The sequence below is a fragment of the Photinus pyralis genome, unplaced genomic scaffold (genome assembly GCF_008802855.1).
Source record: "Photinus pyralis isolate 1611_PpyrPB1 unplaced genomic scaffold, Ppyr1.3 Ppyr1.4_LG1, whole genome shotgun sequence".
Taxonomy (NCBI): domain Eukaryota; kingdom Metazoa; phylum Arthropoda; class Insecta; order Coleoptera; family Lampyridae; genus Photinus; species Photinus pyralis.
Genome location: NW_022170249.1, coordinates 3,479,178 through 3,501,000, shown reverse-complemented (window position 1 = coordinate 3,501,000; position 21,823 = coordinate 3,479,178). Strand labels below are relative to the sequence as shown.

At 36.3% G+C, this 21,823-nt stretch overlaps 2 protein-coding genes across 3 annotated transcripts; both read left to right on the top strand.

Annotated features, from left to right (window-relative positions):
* The first annotated feature begins 534 nt into the window (after positions 1 to 534).
* LOC116167627 (beta-hexosaminidase subunit beta-like) lies at positions 535 to 14,564 on the top strand. 2 transcript variants are annotated; one of them, XM_031483056.1, is made up of 9 exons: positions 535 to 776; positions 4,349 to 4,571; positions 4,896 to 5,008; positions 5,053 to 5,258; positions 5,312 to 5,424; positions 5,480 to 5,684; positions 5,731 to 5,947; positions 13,925 to 14,286; positions 14,347 to 14,564. In XM_031483056.1, the coding sequence occupies exons 1-8, from the start codon at positions 597 to 599 to the stop codon at positions 14,282 to 14,284; spliced, it is 1,617 nt and encodes a 538-aa protein (XP_031338916.1). In that variant the 5' UTR covers positions 535 to 596; the 3' UTR covers positions 14,285 to 14,286; positions 14,347 to 14,564. The 2 variants fall into 2 exon arrangements, with proteins under 2 accessions (XP_031338916.1, XP_031338910.1); XM_031483050.1 differs by lacking the exon at positions 14,347 to 14,564 and having other exon boundaries at positions 13,925 to 14,332.
* A 4,568-nt stretch (positions 14,565 to 19,132) lies between these two features.
* Positions 19,133 to 21,823, top strand: LOC116160222 (NADH dehydrogenase [ubiquinone] iron-sulfur protein 4, mitochondrial). Its single transcript, XM_031473367.1, has 4 exons — positions 19,133 to 19,292; positions 19,348 to 19,525; positions 21,372 to 21,547; positions 21,596 to 21,823. The coding sequence occupies exons 1-4, from the start codon at positions 19,240 to 19,242 to the stop codon at positions 21,774 to 21,776; spliced, it is 588 nt and encodes a 195-aa protein (XP_031329227.1). The 5' UTR covers positions 19,133 to 19,239; the 3' UTR covers positions 21,777 to 21,823.

The following is a 21,823-nucleotide window of genomic DNA, read 5'->3' as shown; positions in this document are numbered from 1 at the left end:
CGTTTCCATAGAAACAGCATTGTCATATGTTTTAAAAGCCATTTTACATCTCGGTCCGCGTCCTGTTTGAAATACGAATGGCAGACATCATTAATATGTTTCACTTTATCTACCCTTGCGATTAAAGTGATCACTTTACTTACCCTCACGGTTAAAGATCATTAAAATTATTAAAATGTTACATGTTATCTGCCATTTCCCATTTTCCAACCCTATCTTCGCAGCTTTCAGGATGATTAGAGGGAACAACAACAATTTTTCAGCCGAATTGGTCTGCTCCTTACAAAGTTATACACAATTCAACAAATAGGTCTCAATTTTTTATTGGTGAGGTTAAAATCAATCGCATGCACATCGCAAGTGACGTAGGTACCATTGATAAAAACAATAGGGCTTGTCATTTCATGTGAATGCCGTTAAGCTTCATGAACAATCATGCGAAATGTACATACAAAGATAATTGTAAATACCCAGAGTGGAAGTGGAAGCTAATGATAAAAGTGTTTGGAGCATAGACGCTTTTACGTAATACACCCGCCAACAAAACATATAAAAGGTCGGGCTTTGCAATAGGTCATCATAACAGTGTAAGCACAATGAACACTAAACTCAGTTTGATAATCGTTATATCGTTTAATTTAATTGCATCAAACTGCTATACCGTCAAACCTGGACCGCTTGTAATTGCTACTGAAGGTGAAGTGTGGCCAAAACCTTATAAGCGAATCTACAGTGACTCTTTCCATTTAATTAATCCGTCGGATTTCAGCTTTAATGTAAGTATTTTTTACGTAAATTACTTCCTCTGTTGACGATTTCATTCGTGTTTTTAGTATGGAGTTGCTCTTTTTAGAGTACCTAGATGTAAACCCACGTAATTATTATGTAAAAAACCAAATAATTGTTGAGTTTATCGTCTGATTAATTATAAATATTCTCTCAATGCTTGCATAGTTTTCATAGAAAATATTGAGGTAAATTCTGCGTTGAGCGCCTACTGCCAATAATTAATACAAATCTAGCGTTGATTGGTAAATATAGACAATCAACGGTAGTTGTAGGTGTATCCATTACATACATGGAAAGGGCAAAAAACAACGGTACGAGAACCCATTAAAATATTCCCAACGGATCATTCAGTGAGGCATGCGTTGTTCCAATAATCGGTAATTTGGGGTTCATCTTACAAATATTAATAACAAAGATAACCCATTCACTGGCAAGAAAGGAGTAGTTTAAGCTGCATGGTATGCTATACGCCCATGTTCATTGTTATTTGTTAAGGATAATATAGTGTACTGGGGTCTGGAGATGATAATGTAGAATTGTAGACAATCTATAACAATGTAACTATTAGAACGTACAAAATTGACTACGGATACCTAGATCTTTTATGTTTCAGTTGAACTTATCGGATAGTTTGCTATATAGATGCATTTGTTTCCATGAAAATCAACTGTCAAATAGATTTAACGGTAGCATGAAAACCGACCTTTTCGGTGAATGCGGGTACCCCCATTTTTGCTTTAATAGTAGGTTGATATCTACATAAGAAAGTGGAATTGCTTAAACGTACTTACCTCAAAATCTAGTTCAATGAGTTTTATCGTACGATTGAAATTAAAACAAATAAATGATAAACGAAATACCTACTTACTTAACAGTGTCCTCAAACGTTCTGCAAATACCATGAGACGTGTACCGAGACTAAACCTGAACGTCAGAATGATGCTCACAAAATGAGTTTTGAGATTTCTTAAGAATTACTTTCTCGGAACAAAGTGAACAAAACACCACCCTCTCCGGAGGTTGCCACTTGCCATGTTCGTCAATGCACAGAAAAAGCATTACGAACTGCAGTCGCTAAACGGGCCGAAATGGGGGCATATGGACTGCTGACGTCGAGGTGTGACCTTGGGAGCGTCATTTTTAGCGTATTTCCAACGAAGTTCGGTGTGATATTGCAGAAACTTTCTCTGTCCAGTCTCCCCTCGTTTGTCTGTTCGAGACCGAAACTACTCCTACAGTTTTCATATTTAGTTCGTTTCTTTTTTTTTAAATTTGGTAGCGTAGAGCTTCTGGCAGGCTGCGCAATATTCAACTTTCTTATTTACTGATATATATATATATCTTTTTGAAATTTAATCACAGATTCTTCTGTTAAAGGATACATATTCTATATTGTAAACAATAGATGTGCGCATGCGCGTGCCAACTTCCTTATTTATGAGGATATTTCTTATGAAATTTTAACCATATAGTATGTTTCTGGTAAAGAAAAAACATATCACATTTAGTAAAAATCAAACTACCAATGTCATTAGCAAGAGTAAACACCTCGTACAAAGTAAAAATTTCAAATGCGCGCCTACCGGAGCCGTGTAATTAACATGTTTTTTAAAAATATCGAGGTTCATACATTAAAACATATTGTAACGTATACTTAATTACGGATTTATTTATTTGCAATTAATAAACTATAAATTTATAACAGTCTTTGAAATGAATTGATCTATACTTAACAGTCAAAATATTATTTATTACTCACATATAGACAATTTACAACAGCGCGAACTATGTATTAGTTCGATGTTGAAATTGCAACTGTCCTGAAACGCAATTCGTTTGCTGTTAATATAGCAAAGTCGAGTGTTCTCGAGCAGAATGTTCTCAAACATTCTAGACCAAAACACATCATATTTTCCAGAAATATTTGGGTCACATCCGGCCTTCGTTTTTTATTACCGATGCCAAATTTTTCATGGCGCCTCGATGTTCTGTCGGGATTTCTGGAATATTCGCTACAATATTTATTACTAGCAGACTCGACAAACTTTCTACCGCCTATCAGTCCCATCTCAACAGGAAAAATCCAATTCTCCATTTATATATCCTTGGAAGCTATATACGGGGTGTCATTTAAAAATTGCAGTTGGCCATATTTTCCAAACTAAAGAAGATATTGAAAAATCGCGGCAAAACCGTTTTGGGGGTATCGATGGGGACCAGAATGACGTTGTGAGTGACAACCCCCCACCCCCTTAACTCCCAGCGCCCCCGCCTCAAAAAATCATAAATGGAAACTCCATACTTGTGACACATCGTTGGAAAGCTACTGAAAAATGCTTTCCAGTGGTACCAATAAAGTCAATATCCATTTTTAACAAACATTTAATAATTAACAAAAACGAACTAATAGTTGACATTGAGGGATTTATGACAAATTGGCCAAAAACTTCAACCTGAGCTGCTTGGTAAAGTTGACCCTGGTCGTGGGAAAGTACTTGCAAACGCACACAACTCCTGCATGGCGGAATTTTTTTTCCCTAGGGGCGAAATTAGCCACGCTTGCGAAGCGCGCGTTCTGTGCACCCAAATTTTTCTTAGAGCTCTAATCGCGGTCTCTTTTTCTCGTGTCGCCAATAGAAGCTCGAGCTATGAGAAAACGGGCTAATAAAATACTGTTCTGCCACATAAATGCGCTGAAGTCCCTACGGTTTCACACTCGGCTTAAATGTGTCGGTGCAAACGGCGATAAGAATTATAGGTTCATATTTTGCCTAACTTTTCTACTACTTTTTACGGGAACGTACTGCTGTACTGTATACCTACATGGCTCCCACATGCCAAAATATCTTTCTGTTCGCATCCCTGCCTGTCTAAGCCTTAATGATAGAGTCTCTGGTCCTACCGGTGCAGGACGAAAACAACTCGCATGAGTTATTGTTTAGATTTTTTCGTACTGCTATAGCAGAACGAGATTATATCGTGTGCACTGAGAAAGAATTTACGATTTTGCGTAAGTTTATTACGTGTCTCTCTATGCTGTTGCAATCAGAAATTATTGTCATTATTTAAAGCTGTATTTATGAGGTGCAAAATGACGTACATCCCTATCGGTATTTTTGTGTATATGCTTTGGCTACGGAATTTGACGGAAAGAATAATTCCTGAAGTGCTTCTCAATTCAGGAAAAATTGGAATAGCGCGAGTTGTTAATGGTATGATACAAACAATTGTTTTACATATCATATTCAAGAAGATATCCCCGCGTAAGCATTGATAATATTAAATTAAAAATATTATATTAAAACGGATAATTGTCTTTTTATGTCACATTCCACGACTCACTGGCGTCTTAAATTTTCAAACGCATTTATAAGTCCAGACTGTAATTCAAGACTATCAGCGCACGTGTCACAACCGAAAAAATTTAAGAAATCCTACCAAGTCACTGGTTTTACTTTTGAAATTCACATACCCACCTGTGGTTCTCTCATACGATGTTCTTAACCATATTCTAGTCACAATTAGCAGTCCATGGTATATTACGTAGCTTTAATTTCAGATTGTATCGGAATCATGTAACATACTAACTGGTGCTATAAGTCGGTATAAAAATATTATTGCTAATCAAACGTTTCCACATACTAGAAAGCAAGTGAAGAATGAAGAACAAATATCATCATGGAAAAAGAGTAACTTTGTTGGATATTTAGAATCACTTGACGTAATTTTGATGGAGCCGTGCAATGATGATGAAATACCGACAATTTCAATGTTGGAGCAATGTAAGTAACAATGCAAGATGTTGACAATGGTAAACTAAAAACCTTTTCTGTTGATCGCACCTTGCTCAGAATGCAGTTATTACACATTTGCGACTTCAACCATGTTGAAAGGTGCTCTTACCACCACCTTTTCCGTGCCCCTACCCCCTTATATCTGCATGGATAGCAGTTCCTGAGTTAATGCTTTTGTGTTAAAGCATTTGGTAGCCTTTGTTCCAAACCAAAGCAATAGCTAACGGTTGTGCTTGGTGTCAACAAACACATCCGCAAGATAGTTACACAGCACACCTTTAGATTTGCTCTATTTATAATTTCATGTTTCAGACGAGATTAAGATTGCAGAAAACGCAAGTGTTTTAGCAGCCACGAGTGTGTGGGGGATCTTGAGAGGTCTGGAGACCTTCTCTCAACTGTTATACCCCGCTGAAGGGCACGCGGTAAGTTATATATGAGGATACCTTTGAAAATGCATATGTTGCAGTTGATACTTAACTGCACCTTTATAAGCGATTTTCCTCGCTATTCCCACAGAGGAGTTTTAATAGATACATCGAGACATTTCATACCGGTCCAAAAACTGTTAAAGATACTAGACGCGCTAGCTTACAATAAACTCAATGTTTTCCATTGGCACATAACAGACGATCAAAGTTTTCCTTACCAAAGCAGAGACTTTCCTTCGTTAAGGTACATACGTCAGTCAGATGCACCCAATGCATCACGCGTATTTTCTATTGCAGTGAGAAGGGCTCGTATCTTCCCACACACGTTTATTCACAAAGCGATGTAGCAATGCTTATTAAATATGCGGCAGCGAGAGGAATTCGAGTTGTAGCTGAATTCGACACGCCGGGTAATTGGTCTTCTGCTAACCGCAAACTATTGCAATAATCGCAAAAATTGAGTAGGCCACACTCGTTGCTGGGGAAATGCCTTTCCGCAATTATTAACGGAGTGTTACAGTAATGGTGTGCCGACTGGGGAATACGGACCAATGGATCCTACCAAGGAGTTTACCTACAAATTCATGAAGCAGTTCCTGAGCGAAGTAGTTGATGTTTTCTATGATCGAGCTTTGCATTTAGGAGGAGACGAAGTCGATTATGACTGTTGGTAAGTAAAGGAACGGTGGAATTTTGTGTAGGATTTTCGTTTTCAGGGCTACCAATCCGGACATTAAGCACTTCATGGAGGCCAATAACATTTCGTCGTACAAAAAGTTGGAAGGGTATTATATTAAAAAGTTGATTGATATCTCTGAGAAATTAAAAATGAATGCTATAGTATGGGAAGAGGTATTTACGAACGTTGCCGATATACCTGAAAACACTATAGTGCACGTGTGGAAAGAGGGTTGGCGTAATACAATTAAAGAAGTAAGTCATCTCTTTTGAAGTACGAGGGTGTTTTTTAAAACTATATCTATTTGATAATGACGGGGCTCAAACAAATTGCTTGGTTATGAAATAATGGTTAGTGTAGTAAGTACATTCACGTAACTCTGTGTGGCCCCACGACATTGGGAATTGGGCAGTATTTTTTGTAAAAATAAACAAAGTTCCTTACTAAAGAGGGAAATAATGGTGCGAAAGTTACCCATGAAAGAATGACAAAGGGGTGAGGTACTAACGGGTCATTTTCAAGTAAGATCGAAACAGTTTTACTGGCGTCCAGAGTTGGTTCAGGACGATCCAAGATTAGGAAGATCTGTTGAGGCACCAGCTGTAGAAGATTTACAGCTGTAAATCGACGAAAGTTTGTAAAAGAAAATGGGGAAGTAACATAGGTACTGAAGATTCTACGATTCCTTACGTCAGAGCAAAAACTGTCTAAAAAACGAGTTTTCACGCGCTACGAAATGTGACGAAACAGAAATCAATTCAGGAACCCACTCACACAAAGCCAAAAACGCAGCCTTAGTCTGAAGAAATTGATTGATTTTTTGGGTCTACGAGGGCGTCTTGCTTATTGTATACATAGCAAAAAGGACACCGATTAATGTTGGGGTTTATGGAAGCAAGATTGAAGTAGGCCCTTAAAGTAATACCATTGAATTTATAACTATAAATTCAATGGTAATACGACCCGATACGACCCAACTCATGGCGAACAAAAACTGCTATGTTGCATTACAATTGCAGGCTTCTTTTTAACATTCTAAAGAAATACCTTAGGGGCCGCATGTTTGCCTCAAATAATGATCTGAAAAGTGTATAATAAGTGGACTGTAGATTTTCTAATTTTTATTGTACTACGTATAACAGCATAACGTAACGTCAATTGTACATAACGCCGATCTCACGAATGAATGTAGCCGATGGTCTGCAGTGTTGCCATCTATTGTACGTAACATACTCCCCCTTTTTGTTTTATATCCATAAAACAATACAAATAATTAACACAAAGGATACAACAATTAGTCACAAACGGAGTTACAAGGCAACATAAATTAAATTTACAACGTCCATCTTAAAATTACTTATTTTTGCTTATCAATACATTAAATTAATTATTGGAATTTACATAATCAAAAATGTAAAGATACGTCGTCAACAAAGTATACGGAATTTCACTTGACAGTTTAGGATAGCAGAGCTACTTGATTATTTCCTTGTCTAAAATGTGTTACTTATATTAGTGTAGATCTTAAATGTCAATTTATTATATTACAAATCAATTGGAAGGATAGCAAGTTTTGTGACAGAACGAATATAGGTGCCTTTGTGAGTTTTTACTTCAACTACTCGTACCTTGTTATCATTTCCAGGTAAAGTTCGTGTAATTCTACCCAATGGCCATTTTAAAGGAGGTAAATTTAAATCTTTAATTAGAACCAGCATGCCTACTTGTAGATTAGGAGTAGGTGCCTTCCACTTTGGTCGTGCTTGCAACTGTACTAGATAATCTACATGCCATTTTTTCCAGAACTGTTGTTGTATTTGCGTGCACAAACGCCACATTTTCAACCTGTTTTGCGGAATCGATGTACAATCAGATTCCGGAAAACTAGTAAACGTGCTTCCTATCAAAAAATGACCAGGAGATAAATATTCCAAGCTAGTACAATCGTTGCTCATTGGTGTGAGAGGTCTCGAATTCAAGATGCCTTCTATTTGAATGATTATAGTATTGAACTGTTCATATGTTAAAACGTTATTCCCTACAACTCTTTTTAGATGTGCCTTTGCACTTTTAATTCCCGCCTCCCAAAGGCCGCCAAATACGGGCGAATAAGCTGGGGTAAAAATGAATTCTATACCTTCGTCTAGGCTATAATTCTCTACCTTGTTCGCACTTTCTTTTTTACACATATTTCGCAATTCACTCAGCTTTCTATTAGCACCCTTGAATGTGCCACCATTATCACAATAGATTTTTGCTGGTTTGCCTCGACGTGATATAAATCTTTTAAGAACCGATAGAAAATTATCAGCAGTTAAATCAGACAATAGTTCCATGTGAATCGCCTTTATAGAGAAACACACAAACAATGCAATGTATGATTTTGTGATTACAGACCTTCGAATAGTAGATTGTTTTAATTGAAATGGACCACAAAAATCAACACCTACATTATGAAATGGTCTATTGTAAGTTACTCTTGGTTCAGGTAAAGATCCCATTAATTGTTGTGCACATTGAGCTTTTAATCGGAAACATATTACACACTTATGAATAATCTTTTTTATCTCCCTATTTCCATTAATTAACCAATATTTTAAATTTAAGCTACTTAAAATCTGTTTTTGACCTGCATGTAGCAATTTTTTATGCTCTCTTATAATAATTAAATCAGTTATGATGCTTTTTTTTGGAAGTATTATAGGGTGCTTTTGGTCATACTCAATCTGCGCATTCTGCAACCTGCCACCTACACGAAGAATTCCTCTCCTGTCTATAAAAGGATGCAATGATGCTAATTGCGTCTTTACTTGCTGACCATTTTGAATTAGCTTGAATTCTTCGTGAAAGTGAAATTGCTGTTCAACGATCAAGATTTTTTCTAAGGCATTATAAATTTCAAACGGCTTTAAATTACCAACTAATTTATACTTTGGCCTACTTGCATTATGCTTAAACCTTAATATCCAGGCTATGATTCTTTCTAACTTACTTATTGAAGAATATTTGGCAAATAATGTACTAGATTCCAAAATAATTTGAGTGCAGGCTATTTTCTGCTCTGGCAATGGCTCTGCCAGTTTTACCTCAGACAGCGGATGCTTATAGTTGACATTTAAGAAATAACTCGGCCCATACCACCAGATTTTGTTTTTTGAAATTTCATTTGGATTAATACCTCTAGACAAACAATCCGCTGGATTGTCCTTTGTATTAATATACGACCATTGCATACCTTTCGTTAAGCCTTGAATCTTTATTATTCTGTTTGCCACATATGGATTTAATTTAACAGAGTTTGTTTTTATCCAAGCTAATACTATGTTAGAGTCAGAGTACAAATACACCTTGTTTATCCTTTTCTTTAATACACTATATACTTTATGAATTACATTTGCTAATAACAGCGCACTGTTTAACTCTAACCTGGGTATTGTTAGTTTTTTATTCAACGGAGCTATGCGCGATTTAGAACACAATAAAGTTGACGTAACAGTTTCATTTACAGTTCTTATATACACAACTGCACCGTATGCAAACATGGAAGCGTCGCAAAAACCTACAAGCTCACTAGTAGCATGGGAATTCAATTGCAAGTATCTTGGAATATTAATTGGTTCCATTTTTCTTAGATTCTCTACGAACTCCTCCCATGTTTCAAGTAACTCATCACTTAAAATGTCATCCCAGTCTATTTTCTTTAACCACAACCTTTGCATTATAATTTTTGCAGATACAAAAAGTGGGCCTACCAATCCTAGAGGATCATAAAATTTACATAAAAAGCTCAAAATTTTACGTTTAGTGTTAGCCTTAGTGATGCTTTCCTTGGGACTTGATATTTTAAACATGTCTAATTTAACATCAAATGACAACCCTAATGTTTTTACTATCAAATCATGATTCATCTCACGTTCATCAAAATGTTGTAATTCAATTGGGATACCATTTAAAATAGAAGGGTTATTAGAACACCATTTATGTAATTCAAATGATCCGTTACTTAATAATTGTATGAGTTCATCTCGTAATTGTATGACTTCTTCAACAGTGTCGCCACCAGCTAAAATATCATCTACATACGTGTTATGTAACACTGCCCTGGCCGCCAAAGGGAACTTTTTACCCTCCAGGTTACACAACTCCACTAGGCAACGAGTTGCAAGAAAGGGCGAACTTTTTAGCCCGTATGTAACTGTTTGTAGCTGTAGACATGTAATTGATGATTTAGGATCGCTTCTCCATAAAATATTTTGAAGAGGTTTGTGCTCGGGAGAAATTAATATTTGTCTGTACATCTGCTTTATGTCACTTAGAATCACAAATTTGAATGTCCGAAATAATAACAAAATATCAAATAGCTCATTTTGAACTACCGCTCCGTTGTACATAAAATCATTCAATGATACCTGCTTATTTGTTTTCATGCTTCCATCAAAAACTACTCTTAATTTGGTAGTTTTCTTATCATCCCTTATAACTGGGTGATGAGCTAGAAAATGAGCAATTTTTTCATCATTTTGAAGTTCAACCATTTTTGCGTGACCAAGCTCAATATATTCATTGATAAACCTTGAATAACTTTCAAATAAGGTAGGATTAATGGAAAACCTTTTTTCTAAATTTATAAATCGTTTCAAGGCAATCTTATATGAATTTCCCAATGTATCGGGATTTAATTCTTGTTTCAATGGTAAAGACACTTGAAACCTATTACCCACTCTCACAACAGACTTTTGAAAGCATGATTCGCATGCTTCTTGTTCAGTTGTGAATTCAGGATAAATTTCAGAGACCTTTTCAGTGTCCCAAAATTTGGATACCAACTCTTCTAAATTAAAATGACAATATTCTAAGGATAAATTACAAATATTTTGTTGCACAGTACCACTGACCATGTAACCAAATACTGTATCTTGCAACACCAAGTTACCAATCTGGAGACGATCTTGTCGTAAAATTTTGAAAAAGATGTCAGCACTCAACAATAAATCAATAGGCTTTGGCACATTGAACTCATTATCAGACAGAATTATGTTGTTCGGCATGATAAGCTGTGATATGTCAATAGGAACTTGTGGCAGATTTTTTGTGATCCTCTCCACCACTGAGCATTTGATACTTAATTTGTAATTAGTTGTACATGATTCAATCAATAAGTGAACAGCCTTAGAAACCTTCGACATTGTATTGGTAATGCCGAGAATAGTTTTACCACTATTAAAGGTGTTCAATTTCAATTTATTAATTAAATTGGTAGTACAGAAGGAAGTTTGAGATCCTGTATCGACAAGTGCCCTAACAACAGTCTCCTGGCCATTCCTTGATTTAATTTTGACTTTAATAATAGGTAGGATAACATTTTCTACATGATTCTGACCAACAGAAACCACACTACTCTCTTCTATTTGATGCAGTAAAGAGTTATGACCTTCTTTACATACATGACATTTTAAATTAAGATTACATTTATCAATATGGTCATTCAGACAGAGTTTACAAAAACCCTTGGTTTCAATAAAATTGATACGATCTATAACAGAAATTCCTTTAAACTTGTTGCACCTATATACCTTGTGTCCCAATTCCATGCAATAATTACATTCCATTCCTTTCCCCTTTTTTGCCTTTGGTTTTACTGCAAGATTGCACATCAGCGATTTGCTCAATTTTTTTTTCTGGAAAACCAACAGATTCTAAAGCTGTAGCTCTACTCTCCAAGAACTGCAGTAATTCCTCAAGTGTGGGCAATGCATTGGCATTGTTCCTGTCAAATTGAAAGGCTCTATTAGTATATGTATCGAGTTTTCTGGACAATAAACAAAGCAATAACATATTCCACTCGTGAACTGGTTGACCTAAGTTTTTTAATGCGCTTACTTCTTGCTTAATCTTGGCAACAAATTCACGAATGTTACTCGCAGTCCCTTTGATTATGTCAGGTACATCTAACATAGCATAAATGTGAGAACTGGTAATGATAAACTCATTTTTGTATCTACTATCTAAAATGGATATAGCTTCCTTATATGATTCATGAACAATAGGTAAATTAACAATTAAGGACAAGGCTTCACCTTTTAAATAACTACGTAAATAAAACAGTTTTTCAACATCAGTTAAGGTACTGTTATTACCAATCACGGCCACAAACAAATCATTAAAGGGTTTATACTTGCTTAGTTCCTTTCCATCAAAGCACGGAATTTGAACTGATGGAAGTTTGGTGTTGGGTTTTAGGATGTCCGGTACTGTAACATGGTTTGATGCCAATGGTTGAGAAGCACTGTGCGAACTGTCAATTGGTGCTAGACGACAATGGAACGCCTTTATTTTTGTGTCGATTTCAGCCATCAATTTGATGTACTTATTTTCGAAGTCGTCAACAATCTCCGGTTCCCCTTCCTCCAAAAATGAAATTTCGACTTGGCAATTATTATACTCCTTAAAGCAGTTCGATAACATTCCCTTGCGTACCTCCAACTCGTTTATTAATGTGTCGGTGAGAGTAGCGTCTTTGTGCAGATTAAGAAAATTTGAAATGCGTGTAACACTCGCCTTGCAGTAAGCCCGTTTCGCCTTGAACCTCTTCAACTCAGCCATTGCATCGATTGATTAACGTAACTTTTTTGTAAAATTATAGATTCTACAACATATTCAATGTGAACGCTAGCAAATTGTTGCATGCAGTCGATTCTATGATAATGAATAATTATTGATATTCATTAATAATTCGAATAAGTTCACAACACAATTATGAGGAACCAAGTTTAAAATGACAGATGGTTAACACCAACTTTGAAGGTTAGCGGATATAGCCGCCACTTCTATTAACTAAATTAACAAATTAGCAAAATACTTTATGCTATTTGCATAATTAATTGCAATTTTAAAGTTTAGTCTAAACGGTAGGTAGGTACATACAGTTCTATTTCGATGTGCACATGTGCTGCACTGCACGTTGTAGGTGATAGCAGGTGATAGCAGTGTAGTCGGCCAAGATGAAAATACACTTCATCCATCGAATTCTAATTAATCCTGATTTATACCATCCGGATCGACTGGACCATTTTTATGTATAATAAAGTGGACTGTAGATTTTCTAATTTTTATTGTACTACGTATAACAGCATAACGTAACGTCAATTGTACATAACGCCGATCTCACGAATGAATGTAGCCGATGGTCTGCAGTGTTGCCATCTATTGTACGTAACAAAAAGTGCATGCAAAGAAACATGTGGGGAAATGCTGGACTAAGTATATTAGTATAGATGGCAGCTACGTATATATAGAAATAATTTGTTAAGCTTTGTGCAGTTTCCTTCATAGTTGGGTAGAATATTAAAAAGACACCCTCGTATGTGGTACTTGAGTGTGGTGGACGAGAAAACAAAATTATATCTAATTACACTTCGTGATAACTTCTTTAACGATAATAGGTATACTGGTACATACATTCGTTATCACGTTAGTAGTTTTAAAGCCTCAGCGTTGAACAACATACGTGTGTGTGAGCACTGCCTTTAACTCTGCTTCGTAATACATATGTTACGCCTCTCCTTATTTAAACTTAAACAAAGTTCAAATCTCGCAAAAAAACTGCTAAGTATATCGATGGTGGTTTTCGAATTTAAACGATTCTAGAGTGTACGTTCAGTACAGCCTTAGTGTAAAGAATAGAATTACACTATGGTACAGCTAAAGATTTTGTTTTGTTAACCCTTTAATTTTTTTGAGAGTCAAAAGCGTGTCTTTTTGCGATCAAAAATGTTTAGGTGACCTTTACGCTCGATCTGCCGCTCTTCTTCTGCGTGTTTTCCCTTTTTCCAAGACGCGGGCTAAAAAACTGAAATGGAACCGGAAACTCGTTTGGTGACGCCCAAACTCCTGACTCCCTGTCGCGTTCTTTAACCAATCCAAATCTACTATCCATATCTGGAAGCTGTGGCGGCCAGAAAATCGTAAGAAAACCAACGCAATTGGACGAACTCTGTGTCTGTCTGTCCTGTTAAATACGAAATTTACATTTTTGAAGACAACATTTTAGAACATTCATATTCATCCAGGCAAATTTGTTGGAAGATCATACGTGCAAAATACACGCTCTTCTGCGGCGAATGTAAATACCCAGGATGTCAGTATTAATCAAGTTTGTACCTACATTTGGTCATCTCCACCACCACATCCGAATATTATAATGTATTAAACCTATTTGTATTTTTTACTAGGTAACACGGCGCGGTTTTAACACTCTATTATCTTCTTGCTGGTACTTGGATCATTTATATACCGGTGGCGATTGGATTAAATTTTACAATTGCGAACCGACCGACTTCAAAGGTACCGAAAAACAAAAGAAGTTGGTCATGGGCGGAGAAGCTTGCATGTGGGCTGAAGTGGTTAACGAGTATAATTTAGAATCAAGAATATGGCCAAGAGCAAGTGCCACAGCTGAAAAATTGTGGTCAGAAGAAGATGCCGACGAGATAGACAGTGTCAAAAGACGGTTAGAAGAACATACGTGTAGAATGAACAAAAGAGGTGTTCAAGCTCAACCACCAAATGGGGCTGGATTTTGTGAAATGTAATGGTAATTTTCTTGTACTAATTTTAAAGTAAAATAGTGTCAAAATTTCTCTTGTGTTTTTAGACTTAAGAATACATAATATAGTGTCTATATTATATACCAAGATAGAGAATTTTTCATAGTACCTACTTGTTATTGCCTATAAGCACCAAGATTATACTCCGAGGTGCTTGGGTTGTATTATAACCTACCAAGTGATTCAGCCTTGTGATGTGTGATGGTCCTAGGGGTCTATCAAGCCGACACTGGAAATATTGACTTGCTCTGTACTTACCGTTGGCAACTCTGGGAATAAACTACGAGCAGAGCCACCTACCTTTCAAGTCGAAACGATGGACGTTTCGCGGCACTTTTGAATTTGGATACAGTTTACTCGATATGGGTGGCACGAATGAACTTCTACGTTGTGTAATCGGTTCTTGTATGTGTTGGGACGTGATACATAATTGCGAAGGGAATTAAATAAAAAGACAGAACTTTTGCGCGTAAGAAATTACAAGAACAAATAAATATATTACGCACACCACAATGCTATACCAAGGAAACCTTCTACGGGACAAAAACCCCGACATAGGCCACACAAATATATGAAATAAATCACGTACAGCAATAAAATGCAAGAGAAAATACACATAAATAAAACATCTCAAATTGTATGATAAAAATCAGATAATCAAATTAAATGCAATTAAACAAGTTCATAAAAACAAAATACACAACATCATAAATGCAGTGGAAAACGTCAAACCTGATAAATCAATTCAGTACAAAAACAAATCAAAATACCTGTACGATCAATTGAGCTAACACAACTCGTAAAATAATAAATTGCATGTACATAGGAAACATGTAAATGGTGTGGCTCTACCCCAGCCTTCAGTTAACACAATAGTTATTTATGTATTAAGGGCATAATAGTGATGTTTATATTCTCGAGGGCGACGAGTTAAAAAGCTCGAGGGCCTATGGCCCGAGAGCTTTTTAGTCGCCCGAGAGTATAAACATCAGTTTATGCCCGTGGTACATACACAATTTTATGTTTTACAAATAGTTTTCTTCGTCAAAATTCGTTTACAAAATAATTCATTATGTTTGATCGAGTATGCGTGGTTCGAATTTGTTAATGTGATTGAAACTTAGACCATATAGTACATGGACTGCTATTCGCCCTATGCTTTCAATACAAAATGGATGGTCACGGATAGAGGGCACTGTAGTCGTGGGTATGTGAATCTCAGGGTAAACTAAAGTCGTGTAAACACCACTAGGATCGCTTAAAGAGCAGCTTTATAGTACCCGCGTAGTACGGGAAGCTTTAAATGCTCTTCATTATTTGCTATACGTCCACAAATAAGAATAAGTTTGCTTTTTTTGGGATATCTAGGCGATTAATTAATTGACGTTTGTTAATTTATAGGTTGACAGTCTGAAATCGTGTCTCATCGGACAATTTCGGACAGACTCGTTTACCCTGAAACTCACATACCCAGGCGATGGCCTTGACCATATTTTAGTTACAATTAGCAGTCCATGTACTATATGGTCTAAGGATTGAAACCATCCAAACGTCAAATGTAATTTTAAGTAATTCAATAATTCATCGTGAATGAGGAAGAAGTTAGAGAAACTATACGAAATAAGGCCAATCTTGTGATTTAGTAGGTATTCACAATTAATAATTGACGTTTCTAATTTTCAATGACCTGCAAATATTTGTTTGTTTTGTCATTAAGTATAAATGAGTTACTATGGCGATACTTAATGCCCTAGGGCATAAAGTGGTACTTTATGCCCGCGTATCACAGATTCACAGATATAAAATGTGCTATGATAGGTTAGTAAGACATAAATTAATTTAACACGAAAAGTACATGTGAGAATGCCAATAGCAAGTATTCATGTGGAAATTGATTATCGCTCAAGCAGAACATATTTTAAATAGAGGAAATGTTAATGAGGGGGGCCCTAAATATCTCGCATTGCTAAGATGTCAAGAACTGCAATCCGCACGAGACGAGTAGGCAACAGATACAGCGAAAGACCGAACTGTATTAGGTATCTACCGTAGACCATATAGTACATGGACTGCTATTAGCCCTATGCTTTCAATACAAAATGGATGGTCACGGATAGAGGGCACTGTAGTCTTGGGTATGTGAATCTCAGGGTAAACTAAAGTCGTATGAACACCACTCGGATCGCGTAAAGAGTAGCTTTTATAGTAACCGTGTAGCACGGGAAGCTTTCAATCCTCCTGATTATCTTCTATACGTCCACAAATCGCAATAAGTTTGCTTTTTTTGGCATATCTAGGCGATTATTTAATTGACGTTTGTTAATTTATAGGTTGACAGTCTCAAATCGTGTATAATCGGACAACTTCGGATAGACTCGTTTACCCTGAAACTCACATACCCAGGCGATGTCCTTGACTATATTTTCGTTACAATTAGCAGTCCATGTACTATATGGTCTAAGGTATCTACTCCACGGAGACAGAATGAACCACTCACACACACAAACATCGAAACATCAAATAAGAGAGCCCCCCTCCGTATAGCTAAGCTAACGCACAAGAACTGTAGCGCGCCACGAATAAGAAACAGATACAGCGAACAATCAAACTATATTATAAGGTACTTCCCTCACGGAATTTACCATTCAATCGAACAGAGCAACATCGCACTGATAATGAACTCGTGAATACAGAAATAAATACTTAATAAAACAAAATAATGGTATAATCACCTGTATACAGTCAAACAAACGTGATTCAGATAACGGTACTAACAAAGGCATCGGTAGTTTATGCAAAATCAGTAAAATGTAAATAATATCATATTGTGACAAGAAATTCAATGATTAATAGTTAGTAGATACAAAATAGAATAAAATGGTTACTGTACCTGTAAATACCCCTTCAAAATACCACAAACTAAATCAAGACGAAAAACCTAGGACAGCGCGATGCCCTCCATCGACCCCGTCACCATCTTCTTTCTTCCGCCACGCTCTCTTTTTCCCCTAGCTTCGCTACGAAAATCCCCTAGTATTCGGCATCTGCGCAAAACGGTCGATTGGTTATATACAGAGCATATCGTATATTTGTTTCAAATGTAAAGGTGTGTTGCCTAACCATAAGGGTGGATTATCACAGATATATCACTAACGTTAAACTTAACTTGCAGGTTATCTGTCAAAAACGTCAATTTCCCTATAGTCAATAACGCAAAATAACGTTTTTTGGCAGATAACCCGCACGTTAAGTTTGACGTTTCTGATACATACATACATTTTTTGATGAATTCTGAAGCATGGAACTAGAGTAGCCCCGTTTACACTACTCACTACAGTGTATATAGGCAACGCGAAGCTCTTCTACGACACAAATTCGGCTTGAACAAAATGGAATGTCTTATATTCGGGGTAACAACTTCATTTGGTTTTGTCTGGAAATGTATATTGATTAAATTTACAAAATAAGTTAAAATGTATTCCATTATCAAAGTTAACTTGAACTCTGGCGATTCAGCGGTGGTTCCTGTAATGAATAAATAGCTAAATGTCAAAACAATGGATAGGAAAATAAATGACACATACGTGTTCTTTAATTCCCAGTTTGGCGCAATCTTTAAATAATGACAATGTATTTTAGTTGCCCATAAAATGTTTGTCTCCCAGCACCAGTACAACATGGTGACTAATTCTTGCTTCCCCCCCCCCCCCCATTCCCATTATTAATGCACATTTTAATTTAAGTTTCATGTTAAAGGAGGGGGCTAGAGGGCGCCACAGAATATGGAGTACGCTTCTATAATATAAGCTGCGTACGTTGCGGCACGCTGAGGACGTATAGCTAGACTCGAATGCCTTGTGAAAGCCTCATTTCTGTTCGTCCTCAAGTCAGTGGAGTTATAGCAAAGTCAACTTAGGTACGTGTAAGTGATGTCATACGCAATATTTTGACGTTACGTATACAATCAAAAGTAATAACGGGCGATAAAAAATTGATTGACGTCGTCTTTGGAAGTACAAGTTAAATATTATTTCTCATGTAAACAAAAATTCTAAAGGTAACTCGACAGCAACTCTTTTTTTGATCGCATAGTAGCTAAATCAGCTTATGGAAGTTACGTAAAAATCCTAACTTAACCTTACTTTTTATGTAAACAAGTAAAATGATTTGTGATATATGAATCTTACTGTAATTGTACTAAAAAGCGTTCTGTTTTTGAATTTGATGGACGATGACGAAATTAACGACATAATGGTATTAGACATTATAAATGTAAATCAATTACAAATTTGCCGCTTACACTGTTCGGTTATTTAACAGCAACTCATTTTTGATCGCATAGTATTTCATCAGCCAGACAAATTAGGCGCTTTCTTTCGGCTACTTCGCAATCATGATTTCGAGATCGTGATTTGTAGGATCACGTTTTACGAAAGAACGCGCGAATTTAAATCAAAGTATGATTAAGTTTACGTAGTGCACATTTGCATTCGAATTAATTATCTATTTTTTGTTTGGATTATGAAAATAATTTAAATACAAGTGGAAGTACTTGCACGATTATGCTCCTCTTCAGTTACAAATATTGACTAATCTAACATTTGAGCAAAAAAATCCTTGCATTTATAGGTTAGGAATTCGTGTCAAAAAAATTTTATGTTCAGTTTGTTCACGATTTTAGCAATCATGATTATAAGATCACACTTCGAAAGAACGTGATTTGACAATCCAAACGCGTTTGGATCACCGAAAGAAAGCGCCTATTGAACACACAGGTTCCACGAACTTGAAAGAGGTGTAGTGTCGTGTCGGTAATATAGCTACTATATCGATAGATATTGTAGCCACTACCAGACAGCTGACAACTGTCAGTTTTTCGTTTATATAACCTGACCATTTGCCATTAATTGATAACAAAATAATTGATTTAAATTATATCCATGGCTTCTATAATTCTACGAAGCAAAATTTCACCGTCCACGGTTTTAAAGGCGTAATATAATATTAAGTTTGAAATTGTATTGCGTGATACTGATTGCAACTTTTAGGTGTTCCGCAAGTCTATCGACAGGTGCTCCTTCTTTTGCAGCTGAAACGCGAGATATCAATAAATCGATATGTCTGAAAGAAGCGCCCTTAATAAAAAAAGAAGTTGGATTAATGAAACGGGAAGATATAATTCAAAAACAGCAACATGATGAGGCGATGATTACTATTGAAAAACCTGTAAGTACAATGTATAGGTATCAGAATGGAGAGGTTTAGTATCTACGGTCATGCAAGAGGCATGGTGGTATATTGGTAGCTATTAACAGTGTGTTTGCGGTAGAGCAGTGCTCGATTATAGCATTGTTTATTCGTTTAAACAAAGATTATTCGGTACGTTACTTTTGTATACAGGGCTACATTTTTTCCAGAATTACTGTGTATTAGTGTGTTATGTTCAGCCTATCATGCCCAATTGCACCAACAAAATTAAGTATTGCTTAAAGTTAGGTCGAACTTAAAATCTATTGCAACGATTATTAAGACAATCGTTGCTATGGTATTTAAGTTATGCTTAACTTTAAGGGATACTTAATTTTGACGGTGCAATTGGCCATCAGAGGTTCCAGTACGGCAAACCTGTGCTTAACCATCTAGCAGTGGTGTACACTTTAGTATTTAGGTCTGTGAACCAACTACTTTTTACCACCCATAGAGGTTAGTAGGTTAGTCGATGATGTCTGTGCTCTCATTTCCGGCCAAACGGCTGAATCAATTTGGAACCAAATTTTGTTCATACGTTCTTATATATAAAAGGAAGAGCTGGCAAGCTCTTGGGCAGGTGTGCGGGTGGTATCTGCTAGTCACAGCAAATTTTTTATGTCATATACAACTTAAGTATTTTCATGATTTAATCGATTTATCCAACTTACCAACAACCAAATTTTCATTTTACCATTTTCAGTTTGACCCAAAAGGAGCACATGACATCTATATTACTTTTTTGATTGCACTAACAGTTACAGAGATTATAATAACAAGATAGGTGATAATTGTTGTTTTTTAGGGGAATTTTTCGAAAGAATAGTATATTATATACCGCGGGACTGAAGTAGTACTTTTAATCCCGAAGGTAAAGTTACTTGAGGGATTAAGACCACTACTTCAGTCGCAAGGTATATACGATATTTTTCGTACTTCCGAAACTGAAACACTTAATCTGTATGGAGTTAGAGGACGCATTCTTTCAAAAAATCGATGCTCAACAAGTTACCATAGGAACTGTCATTGCTAGTGTCATAATTTTGATGGTGGGTGGCAAAGGTGTATTTGATATTGATAAAAAGCAGCCAAAGTAGGTAAAGAATTGATACCACCGAAATCCAAAAAACTATATGAACAGCAGTACTAACAAACATTTAATGGACAATAACATTTTCACATACAGAGAGGTACTCGCCCTCATTGTAAATAACATTGGCCGCTAGGAAACGTCATATTTTAGTTTTGACCTGCTTCAGTGATCGGCTACTTTTTATTGTTTGGGGTAATAAGTTATAGTATGTCGGTGATTTTTTAAAAAAGGAGTGTTTCGGTTTGGGCAGATAATTTATTTAATTATGTTCTCGCCGCCGTTAACTAAAACACATCTAATTAGCTACCGGTAACTAAACTTAATTGGTTGGGTTAAAAGACCTAAATTGAAAAGTCCAGTAATACAAAATATTTTTTGCGAATTTTTGACTACAAGGTTGGTTTACCTTTAACCGGTTCGGCGTCCTTGCACGTTTTATCCTGGGTTTCATTTAGAATTGTAAACATTGGAACTGAAATAATAAAATACCTATTAGGTAATTTTCGCTCGTGTTCCAAGTGACGAGAGCTTTCAGATACTGCAAAAATAATTTAAATATCTCCACGGGAACGGTTACAAAACTGGATAACCCAGTTGGGTTCATTTATATACAGTGTGTTCATTAGCTGGTCATTCACAGAGAGGTTGATCCGCCGGTTTAAAATATGTCAATTTGATCTATCACTGACATACAATTCTGTCCTGGATAAATTTAGCACATGTTACTTTTAGAGTGAAGTGGCTACGTTCAGCGGCGTTCCGGAAGAGCACATCAAAGGCAGACGTGTTAGAATCTTTGTTCCTCCAAAAAATGCCATGCAAAGCGGCACAGACAACATTCACCAGTGGAGTATGCAGTTTGATACACGAGAACGTTGGGAAAACCCTCTAATGGGCTGGTCTTCCACGTATGTATTTTTGTGTGCGGAATGGAAATTGCTTTATTGAGTTTCTAGAGGTGATCCGCTGTCTAATGTTGAAGTCAACTTCCCAAATAAGGATGATGCAATCGCATTCTGTGAGAAAAATGGTTGGGCTTGGTTTATTGATGAAAAAGCACCACCCAAACCAATGAAGCCTAAGAGTTATGGCGTTAATTTTTCTTGGAACAAGCGTACTCGCGTTTCAACTAAGTGATAATTTATTGTGAAGTGTAAATAAATAAATGGATAGTTTACAAAGTA